The 11944-nt window shown below is 45.0% G+C and overlaps 1 protein-coding gene across 1 annotated transcript in view; it reads left to right on the forward strand.

The window, feature by feature from the left end:
* The window catches only part of LOC143800551 (vomeronasal type-2 receptor 26-like), a 55835-nt gene extending 44394 nt beyond the window's left edge, over positions 1-11441 (forward strand). The window contains exon 3 of the mRNA XM_077281195.1: positions 10525-11441. Within this exon, the coding sequence (XP_077137310.1) occupies positions 10525-11441 (917 nt within the window). The remainder of the gene's footprint in view (positions 1-10524) is intronic.
* Positions 11442-11944: the final 503 nt, after the last annotated feature.

Genomic DNA, 11944 nt, shown 5'->3' on the forward strand with positions numbered 1-11944 from the left:
CAAATGGGGCACAGGTTTGCGCTCCCGCAAACGCCGATCAATCTGAATGGCCAGAGTCATTGACTCATTCAGACCTGCAGGCGTAGGGAACCCCACCATGACATTCTTAATGGCTTCAGAAAGACCTTCTCTGAAATTTGCAGCCAGGGCACACTCATTCCACTGAGTAAGCACCGACCATTTCCGAAATTTCTGGCAGTACACCTCTGCTTCATCTTGCCCCTGCGAGAGGGCCAATAACGTTTTTTCAGCCTGGTTCTCAAAATTAGGTTCCTCATAGAGCAATCCAAGGGCTAGAAAAAACACATCTACACTAAGCAATGCAGGATCCCCTGGCGCCAATGCAAAGGCCCAATCTTGAGGGTCGCCGCGCAAGAAAGAAATAATAATCTTAACTTGCTGAACGGAATCACCAGAGGAACGAGGTTTCAAAGAAAGAAACAATTTACAATTGTTTTTAAAATTCAGGAACCTAGATCTATCTCCAGAAAACAACTCCGGAATAGGTATTCTAGGCTCTGACATAGGACTGTGAACAACAAAATCCTGAATACTTTGAACCCAAGCAGCAAGATGATCCAGACTGGAAGCCAAGCTCTGGACATCCATGTCAGCAGCTGAACTCAGAGCCACACCAAGATTAAGAGGAGGAGAGAAGCTAGCCACAGCAGCTAGACACACGGCAAAAAAAAAAAAAAAAATTCTCAAGGCTTCTTTTCTCCTGCTTCTGCCATGCAATTAACACTTTAGTGGCCGGCTGTACTGTTATGATCCTTAGTGGCTGAGGATCACGAATAGACCAGCAAGTGAATAAACTAAGGACAAGCTCTAGGGAGATGGTAACTGGACTGATCGCAAATCTGAACCTATGTAACACAACTAGAGGTAGCCGGTGAACGTGCCTAAATAATTCCTAGATGTCTCGAGCCAGCCTGAGGAACTAGCTACCCCTAAAGAGAAAGAGAGACCTCGCTTGCCTCCAGAGAAATAATCCCCAAAGATATAGAAGCCCCCAACAAATATTAACGGTGAAGTAAGAAGAAGGCACATACGTAGGGATGAAATCAGATTCAGCAAAAGAGGCCCACTAGTACTAGAAAGCAGAAAATAGAGCAGGGGTCTATGCGATCAATAAAAAACCCTTACAAAATATCCATCCTGAGATTTCAAGAACCCACGCACCAACTAATGGTGTGTGGGGAGAAACTCAGTCCACTAGAGCATCCAGCAAGCGAGGGAATCACATTTTAGCAAGCTGGACAAGACAACATGATAAACACTGCTGATCAAAAAATGAGCAAACAAAACTTAGCTTGTCCTGGATGGACTGGGAGCAAGGTAGTCAGAAGGAATCTGAGTAGCACTGATTACATAGACAGCCGGCAACAAGTGTAAGTGAAACAGAGCTATATAGGAACCTCCCAGAGGATAATGAACCAGCTGATAGCCAGAGACCAGCAGGATAACAAACAAAGCCACCAGGGGGAGCCCAAAGCAAAAGTCACACCATACCACCAGTGACCACAAGAGGGAGCCTGAAAACAGAGTTCACAACAGGTTTCCCAATATATGGGACCCCTAAACACACTTCAAACCTGGATAAGTCCCTAAAAAATAAATTTTGTAAATTTCTTTGAAAAAATGAAAAATGACTGCTACATTTTTAAACCTTCTAAAATGCTAACAAAATAAAATGACATTTTACAAATGGTGCTGATGTAAAGCAGACATGTTGGAAATGTTATTTATTAATGTTTTGCTATGGTATGACTATCTGGATTAAAGGGATAATAATTCAAAGTTTGAAAATTGCTAATTTTTTTTTAAATTTTTCTCAAATTTCTGATAATTTTTATAAATAAACACAAAACATATCAACCTAAATTTATCATTGTCATAAAGTATAATGAGTCACAAAAAAACAGTCTCAAAATCACTGGGATTTGTTGAGGCGTTTCAGAGTTATTACTACATAAAATGACACTGGTCAGATTTTAAAAATTTGGCTCCATCACTAAGGGGTTAACTATCATCTATCATTTCAACAAATTTGTATTGGCAGTGCCATTGAAGGATTTAACAGCACACACTACACAGTAGTGGAGCAGGGAGAGGTAAGTATTGCAAGTGGTAGAGCACTGTTCGAGCAGGGGGGAACACTCTCTCGTGGACGGCGGTACTGGCACAGGGCCCCTCATATTACGACTAGTGTTGAGCATTCCGATACCGCAGGTATCGGGTATCGGCCGATATTTGCGGTATCAGAATTCCGATACCGAGTTCCGATATTTTTGCGATATCGGGAATCGATATCGGGATCCATATTCACGTGTAAAATAAAGAATAAAAATAAAAAATAGGGATATACTCACCCTCTGACGTGCCCTGGTTGTAACCGCTGTAACCGGCAGCCTCCGTTCCTAAGAATGACCGCATGAAGGCCCTTCGATGACGTCGCGGCTTGTGATTGGTTCGTGAGCGGTCTCATGAGCGGTCACGTGACCAATCACAAGCCGCGACATCATCAAAGGTCCTTAACGCCCTCATTCTTAGGAACGGAGGCTGCCGGTTACAGCGCTAAGGTCCAGGGGCCGCCGGAGAGGTGAGTATATCCCTATTTTTTATTTGTATTCTTTATTTTACACATGAATATGGATCCCATGGCCTGAAGGAGAGTTTCCTCTCCTTCAGACCCTGGGAACCATCCAGGATACCTTCCGATACTTGTGTCCCATTGACTTGTATTGGTATCGGGTATCGTCGATATCCGATATTTTTCGGATATCGGCCGATACTATCCGATACTGATACTTTCAAGTATCGGAAGGTATCGCTCAACACTAATTATGACGGTGTGTCTGACGTTGGTTGTGCACCACCACCGTCAGAGACACTTCTTTGTACTATGAGGGACTCTGTGCCAGTGCCATCGCCCAAGAGTGGGCACACCCACCTGTCCAGGCAAACAGCACTCGCACGTGTGCTTGCACCAAGTGGTGACCACGGCCCTGTGGGGGGAGTCAGTTCATTTAGGGAGGTATAAAAATGGCCTATGGTGGACATTCAGCAGCTGCAAATGGAGGAATTGGAGCAGTCGGTAAGAGGAGGCCAAAAGCAAGACATTTTTCAGGCAAGCTATGTGTCAGCAGGGGAAGGTGGGGCAAAATAATTTGAAATCCATGATTGGTTCATTTTAATGAAGGTTAGATCATTAACATTTTGGGTAGCCAGACGAGTCCTTTTTTCGGTCAGTATTGAACCAGCAGCACTGAAGACTCTTTCTGATAGCACACTAGCAGCAGGGCAAGTGAGCTCCTGTAATGCATATTCAGCCAATTCAGGCCAGGTGTCTATTTTAGATGCCCAGTAATCAAAGGGGAATGACCTGTGAGGAAGAACATCGATAAGGGAGGAAAAAAAGTTCGTAACCATACTGGACAAATGCAGTCTCCTGTTGCTTTGAATTGAAGCAGCAGTACCTGTCGTGTCTGCGGTCATTGCAAAATCACTCCACAACCTGGTCATAAAACCCCTCTGTCCAACGCCACTTCTGACTTGTGCAACTCTAACACCTGTGCCATGTTGCCCCCTACAGCTCGTGTGAGAACCATCACTGCCGCTGTGTGCTGGGAATGCCTGAACCAAGCGGTCTACAAGAGTGGCTTGTTTGGTATCCAATATTTGTTCAAGGTTCTCATGTCACAGGATATTTTGTAATTTTCCTTTATACCGTGGATCCAGGAGGCAGGCCAACCAGTAATCGTCATCGGTCATCATTTTGATAATGCGGGGGTCCCTTTTTAGGATACGCAAGGCATACTCAGTAATGTGGGCCAATGTTCCAGGTGTCAATTCACTGCTTGTGCTGGGTTGAGGAGCACTGTCTTGCAAATCAATATCACTTGTCTCCCGCAAAAAACCTGTACCTGACCTTGCAACGCCACCAGTTTCTATTGCCCCCTGAGAAGCAACCTCCTACCATTAATATTCATCCCCATCATCCTCCTCCTCCTCCACTTCGTCCACCACCTAGTCCAGGACAGTTCCCTGAGCAGACAATGGCTGCCTGTCATAAAGGCTTCCTTCCTCCTCGGCTGCAGACGTCTGCTTCTTAATGTGCGTCAAACTTTGCATCAGCAGACGCATTAGTGGGATGCTCATGCTTATGATGGTGTCGTCTGCACTTACCACCCATGTGCATTCCTCAAAACACTGAAGGACTTTACAGAGGTCCTGTAGCTTCATCCACTGCATACCTGACAACTCCGTGCCTGCCATCCAACTGCCTGCCCGTGTATGTGTATCCTCCCATAAATACATTACAGCACGCCTCTGTTCGCAAAGCCTCTGAAGCATGTGCAGATGCGGAGTTCCATCTTGTTGCAACGTCGATTATTAGGCGGTGCTGGGGAAGATTCAGCGATCGCTGATGGTTCAGCATATGGCTGGAGTGTACAGGTGACCGGCGTATGTGCGAGCAAAGTCTTCGCACCTTCAGGAGCAGTGCTGGTAACCCCGGATAATTTTTCAGGAAGCAATGCACCACCAGGTTCAAGGTGAGAGCCAGGCAAGGTACATGTTTCAGTTCTGAAAGGGCTATGACAGCCATAAAATTCCTTCCATTATCACTGACTACCTTGCCTGCCTCAAGATGCACACTGCACAGCCATGACAGAGTTTCTTGCTGCAAGAACTCAGCCATTACTTCTGTGGTGTGTCTGTTGTCACCCAGACACTTCATTTCCAACACAGCCTGCTGACGCTTACCACTAGCTGTTCCAAAATAGGACACCTCGTGTGCAACACTGGCAGTTGAGGATGGAGTGGTTGTGCGACTGTGCTCTGTGGATGAGCTTTCGCTTCTGCTGGAGGAGGAGGAGGAGGGGTGGCGAACGCCTACAGCCAACTGTTTCCTAGACCGTGGGTTGGCAGAACTGTCCCACTATGGCTGTCCCATGTGGACCCTGCATTCACCACATTAACCCAGTGTGCCGTGATGAACACATAACGTCCCTGGCCATGCCTACTGGTCCATGCATCTGTTGTGAGGTACACCTTTCTACTGACTGATTGCCTCAGTGCATGGACAATGCGGTCTTTGACATGCTGGTGGAGGGCTGGGATGCCTTTTCTTGCAAAGAAGAGTCAAATGGGTAGGTCATAGCATGGTACTGCGTAGGCCATCAGGGCTTTGAAAGCTTCGTTTTCAACCAACCGGTAGGGCATCATCTCTAACGAGATTAGTCTAGCAATGTGGGCGTGTGTAAACCCTGTGTACGCGGATTAGAGGATGAGTAGTTTCTTTTCCTAACGAGAGTCTCTTGTAGGGTGAGCTGCACTGGAGAGGTGCATATGGTGGAACTAGTGGTGGTGGTGGTGGAGGACATGGAGGATTAAGAGAGGGTTGGTGAGGCTAATTTTGAAGTTGACCTACATTTCCTACCAAAAACCTTGTGATTCCCTGACTGCTTTGGCCTTGCGACGATACCTCCACATTTGCTGCTGGTGGTGTCCTAACTGGTGGGCATACAGTGAGGGAAGCAATGTAGCGTTGCTGACTTCCTTCATTCTGAGCAGGTGCATCAACGGTATGGGACGTTTGGTAGTTAGTCCTGGCTTGCAAGTGCATGCTGGTTAAATGTCTACGCATGCACGTTGTATTTAAATTTAGGGGATTCTTCCCTCTGCTACAGGTCTTTGAGCATTTCTTACAGATAACTTTGCACTGATCATTCGGATCTTGGTTAAAAAATTGCCACACTCCACTCTTCCTACTACGCAATGCCTTTTCAGGCATTGCACGCTGTGCTACTTTCACTGGATGGCCACGCTGTCCTAAAACTGTTTTTTTGGTTGACAAACGTTTTTGGCCTGAGACGGGCCTGCCAGATGAAAGCGGTTGTGAAGTTGATGGCTGCTGCGGATCATCCTCCTCCGCTTCTGAGCTACTGTAAGCTTCACCCTCTTCCCCCAATGGCTGCCAATCTGGGTCAACAACTGGGTCATCTATCACCTCCTCTTCAATGTCATGTGCACCTTTCTCTGTGTCACCGTGTAAGGTGCTATAGCGTTCAGGACGGGGCACTCATCAGGGTCAGTTTCTGGCTCAGTACACTGCGAGGGCAATGTAGTGATCTGAGTCAATGGAACAGCATAATAATCTAGCTGTGGCTGTGCATCAGTGCACTCCATGTCCGATTCATCTTGTAATGGACTGTTAACAATTTCCCTTTCTAACGCAGGCACGGTATGTGTAAAGAGCTCCATGGAGTAACCTGTAGTTTCTCCTGATGCATCCTTCACTTTTGGTTTGGGTGAAGGACACAAGGAAGTGACTTGTTCCTGACCGGTAGCATCCACTGACGACTCGCTGCTTTTATATTTGGAACTTTCTGAAGAGGAGGCAAAAGAGCTAGAGGCTGAGTCAGCAAGGAAAGCCAAAACTTTTTCCTGCTGCTCCGGCTTTAAAAGCGGTTTTCCTACTCCCAGATAAGGGAGCCTTCGAGGCCTTGTGTAGCCAGACGATGACGCTGGCTCAACAACTTGAGCCTTAGGTGCTATTTTGCTTTTCCCACTACCACCAGATGCTCCACCACCACCACCACCATCATTACCAGCTGCCAACGACCGCCCATGGCCTCTTCCACCAGACGTCCTCATTTTTGGGAAAATGTAACCAAAATAACAACCGTTATGTGGTACTGTAAAACAAAGTAGAAGGTGTATCTAAACTTGTTGAGAATTTAAATCTCCCTTTTTTGGGGGGGAGACAGCTGCAAAAATCAGGGCCAGTGTATTACATTACACAATGTAAGTGGCAGAACGTGGCTGGCAGATATACGACAAACAGAACTGACGTAGATCCACTTAGTGGCAATTTAAATCTCCCTTTTTGGGGGGTGAGACTGCACCCAAACTCAGGCCCAGTGTATTCCACTGCAAAATGTAAGTGGCAGAACGTGGCTGGCAGATATATGACAAACATAACTGATGTAGATCCACTTAGTGGCAATTTAAATCTCCCTTTTTTGGGGGTGAGACTGCACCCAAACTCAGGCCCAGTGTATTACACTACATAATGTAAGTGGCAGAACGTGGCTGGCAGATATACGACAAACAGAACTGACGTAGATCCACTTAGTGGCAATTTAAATCTCCCTTTTTTGGGGGGGAGACTGCACCCAAACTCAGGCCCATACACTACACAATGTAAGTGGCAGAACGTGGCTGGCAGATACACGACAAACAGAACTGACGTAGATCCACTTAGTGGCAATTTAAATCTCCCTTTTTTGGGGGTGAGACTGCACCCAAACTCAGGCCCAGTGTATTACACTACACAATGTAAGTGGCAGAACGTGGCTGGCAGATGTACGACAAACAGAACTGATGTAGATCCACTTAGTGGCAATTTAAATCTCCCTTTTTGGGGGGTGAGACTGCACCCAAACTGAGGCCCATACACTACACAATGTAAGTGGTAGAACGTGGCTGGCAGATACACGACAAACAGAACTGACGTAGATCCACTTAGTGGCAATTTAAATCTCCCTTTTTTGGGGGGGAGACTGCACCCAAACTCAGGCCCATACACTACACAATGTAAGTGGCAGAACGTGGCTGGCAGATATACGACAAACAGAACTGACGTAGATCCACTTAGTGGCAGCTTAAATCTCCCTTTTTTGGGGGGAAGACTGTGAGGAACCTCTTTGGCACTCAATATTCAGCAGCGTACAGGTGGTGCTCGACAATAGTGGAGATATAGATCTGAACAAATGAAGAAAACAGAAGTGGCACTCACCCTGATATTGCTGTGCAATGATGTCCTTTATTCAAAATGCAAAGGCACAAACATAATATGGAGAGGCGGCTGGTGAAGGAGAGGGTGCAAGAGGAGGCAAGAGGACGACGGCTGTTTCGCGCCGGTGCGCTTCCTGGACCCGTGGAAGCGCACCGGCGCGAAACGGCCGTCGTCCTCTTGCCTCCTCTTGCACCCTCTCCTTCACCAGCCGCCTCTCCATATTATGTTTGTGCCTTTGCATTTTGAATAAAGGACATCATTGCACAGCAATATCAGGGTGAGTGCCACTTCTGTTTTCTTCATTTGTTCAGATATATGACAAACATAACTGATGTAGATCCACTTAGTGGAAATTTAAATCTCCATTTTTTGGGGGGTGAGACTGCACCCAAACTCAGGCCCAGTGTATTACACTACACAATATAAGTGGCAGAACGTGGCTGGCAGATATACGACAAACAGAACTGACGTAGATCCACTTAGTGGCAATTTAAATCTCCCATTTTTGGGGGGAAGACTGCACCCAAACTCAGGCCCAGTGTATTACACTACACAATGTAAGTGGCAGAACGTGGCTGGCAGATATACGACAAACAGAACTGACGTAGATCCACTTAGTGGCAATTTAAGTCTCCCTTTTTGGGGGGCAGACTGCACCACAACTCAGGCCCAGTGTATTTTACAACGCAATGTGAGTGGCAGCAAGAGACTGGCTGATACACCACAATCTAAGAGGACTGAGGTATATCCACTTTGTGAGAATTTCAATCTCACTTTTTTTTTTGGACACAGAGCCCAAACTCAGGCCCTGTGTATTTTACAACGCAATGTAAGTGGCAGAACGTGGCTGGCTGATATACGACAAACTAACAGAACTAACGTACATCCACTTTGTGTGAATTTGAATCTCCCTTTTTTGGGGGGGAGACAGCACCACAACTCAGGCACAGTGTGTAACACTACACAATGTAAGTGGCAGCAAGTGGCTGCAAGATATCTGAAATAATACAAGGACTGTAGTACAATTTCTATCTCCCTACAATGATCTCAGGACAAGTATGGCAGCAACAAAAAGGACTGCTGCACACAAAAGTGTGGACAAATACACAAGATAACTGCAGAAAGGAGCAACAGAATTTTTGTTTTCAAAAAAGCAGTTGGTTTGCACAGCAGCGTGCAAACAGCAATGCAGCTATCAGTGAGCCTTATAAGCTACAGAGCTGATCCACAAAGATATAGCCTCCACCGTCCCTGCAAAACAAAGGTGGTGTTGGACAGTGGAAATCGCTACAGCATAAGCGGTTTGGGGGTTAATATTTCCTCCCCAACAATATCCCTTCTTCTGACGAAGCTGCAGCAACTCCCTATGCTGAGATCGGCAGAAGTAAGATGGCGGTCGGCGTGCACGCCCCTTTATAGCCCCTGTGACGCCGCAGAGAGCAAGCCAATCACTGTCATGTCCTTCTCTAAGATGGTGGGGACAGAGACCTATGTCATCACGCTGTCCACACTCCGCGTCCTCCTTCATTGGCTGAAAAATGGCGGTGAAAGCGGCATACGAAACGCGACTTTAGCGCGAAGATCGCCGACCGCATGGCCGATCCCACACTAGGATAGGGTCGGTTTTCATGAAACCCGACTTTGCCGAAAGTCGGCGATTTTTGAATTTGTACAATCCGTTTCGCTCAACCCTACTTGTTAGGACAGGAGTACTACAAGTGCACAACAGTGAGTTAGGGGAAAAACTACCTTATACCCTAACCCCCCGTGTATCATTTGTCCCTGAGATGACCTTTTAGGGGAACTTGCTGTGGATCCTTGTGCGTTTCTGATGATGAGACCAAACCATTTTTAATAGAGCACTGGTTTGCACGAGCACTTTCTTATGTGTTATTTTGCGTCGTGTTTGTGTCCATTTATTTTTAGTGCTTAAAAGTTAAGTTTTACCTATTGGGAGACTCTCCTAGCTATACTTTTCTTTTACAAAAGACCATGAAGTTAAAAACTGAATTGATTATATCCAGAGATAAATTCCTTGAGTATTGTAGTTTTCATAATGCAGTAGTTTTCAAGTTTGGGAAAATTCTTTCATTTTGGCATCTCTTGCTCTTTCTATATGGCAAAGTGCATAAAACAAAATTCTTGATAAATATTTTCAAAATTGCATTATTTTTTAAAACATTGTTCAAAAAGTGGAAAAAAAGGTTTAAAATTGATGTCACAATGAAAAAATCAAAAGATAAAAATATATAATAACATTTATACAATAAACTGTATATAATTTATCTTTGTAAATTGGGGTTTCATAGAAAATGTGTTTTTTATTTTAATATAAAAATGTAAACTTTTTTGACCTAAACTTATCATTGAAATAAAGTACAATGTGTGGTGAGAAAAACAATGTCTGAATTATTTGGATGAGTGTGTTACCCAGTTGCGTTTTGATGAACTTACAGATACCAAATTTCTAACGTCTGGTTTCATCTTAAATCTCTAAAATGGCTCATTATATTATTATTATTATTATTATTATTCCTTTTTATAGCGCCATTAATTCCATGGCACTTTACATGTGAAAAAAGGAGCATACATAGACAAGTACAATAAACATGAGCAATACAAGGCACACACAAGTACAGAAGGAGAGAGGACCCTGCCCGTGAGGGCTCACAGTCATTCCAAAGATATTAAGTCTTAGTGTTTTCTTTCTTCTTTTTTAGACAGTGTGTCATGCCAAAAATGCCCAGAAGATCAGTGGCCAAATTACATCAATCAATGTGTACCGAAACCTATTGAATTTTTGTCCTACAAAAATGACCGTGCAGTTCTTGCAATTTCTGCAATTTCTGTCTTATGTTTTCTTAAAACATCTGCAATTTTGGGAATCTTTATTCTGTTTCAAGACACTCCAGTTGTTCAAGCAAATAACCATACCCTGAGCTTCATTCTCCTGGTTTCCATCATGTTGAGTTTCCTCTGTGTATTTTTGTTTTTGGGTCATCCTACAAATGTTACCTGTATGCTTCGTCAGACATCATTTGGGATCATCTTCTCTGTAGCCGTATCTTCTATTCTGGCTAAAACCATCATGGTCTACATGGCCTTCAAGGCCACCAAACCTGGGACTTCTTGGAGAAGATTGATTGGTGTGAGGATTACAAACTGTGTGGTCTTCTTCTGCTCATTTATCCAAGTGTTACTCAGTATCATTTGGTTATCTACTTCTCCTCCATTCCCAGAGATGAACACTCACTTATATCAGGACAAGATCATATTTCAGTGTAATGAGGGGTCAATGGTGGCCTTTTCCATGCTTCTGGGTTATATGGGACTACTTGCTGCTATCAGTTTCATTGTTGCTTTCTTGGCCAGGCATTTACCAGATTGTTTTAATGAAGCTAAGAACATCACATTCAGCATGCTGGTGGTCTGCAGTGTCTGGGTGGCTTTCATCCCATCCTACATGAGTGTTTCTGGAAAAAACACTGTTCTTGTAGAAATATTTGCTGTAATATCTTCAAGTGCTGGCATTTTAGGATGCATATTCTTCCCAAAATGTTACATCATACTGGTGAGACCAGAGTTAAACTCAAAGCGTAGTTTATCCAGACAAATGAAAGCAAACTCTAGTACTTGACATTCTTATACATAGACATTTGTCTTCTAGGTTTTATAAAATGTCCTCATAATGAATATGTCAGTAAGGCGCCACCTTGGCTTCATTTAAATCCATTAAAATTAACACAAGAGAACTGGATATTTAGAAAGTTAGAGCTTTGTCTCTTGCTCTTGGCTCCACCTCCTGTGTTTCTGCACGTGGCTCCGCCTCCTGGTCTTTGCTCCGCCTCCTGCATTTCTGCACGTGGCTCCGCCTCTGGCTTTTGGCTCCGCCTCCTGCGTTTATGCACGTGGCTCTGCCTCCTGCTCTTGGCTCCGCCTCCTCTGTTTCTGAATGTGGCTCCGCCTCCTGCTCTTGGCTCCGCTTCCTGCGTTTCTGCACTTGGCTCCGCCTCCCGCTCTTGGATCCGTCTCCTGCGTTTCTGCACTTGGCTCCTCCTCCTGGCTCCGCCTCCTGCATCTTGCTGTCTTTCTCTACCTATTCTTAAGTCCTCCTGTCGGAACAGGTTCTTACCTGTTTTA

The sequence above is a fragment of the Ranitomeya variabilis genome, chromosome 1, assembly GCF_051348905.1.
Source record: "Ranitomeya variabilis isolate aRanVar5 chromosome 1, aRanVar5.hap1, whole genome shotgun sequence".
Lineage (NCBI taxonomy): Eukaryota > Metazoa > Chordata > Amphibia > Anura > Dendrobatidae > Ranitomeya > Ranitomeya variabilis.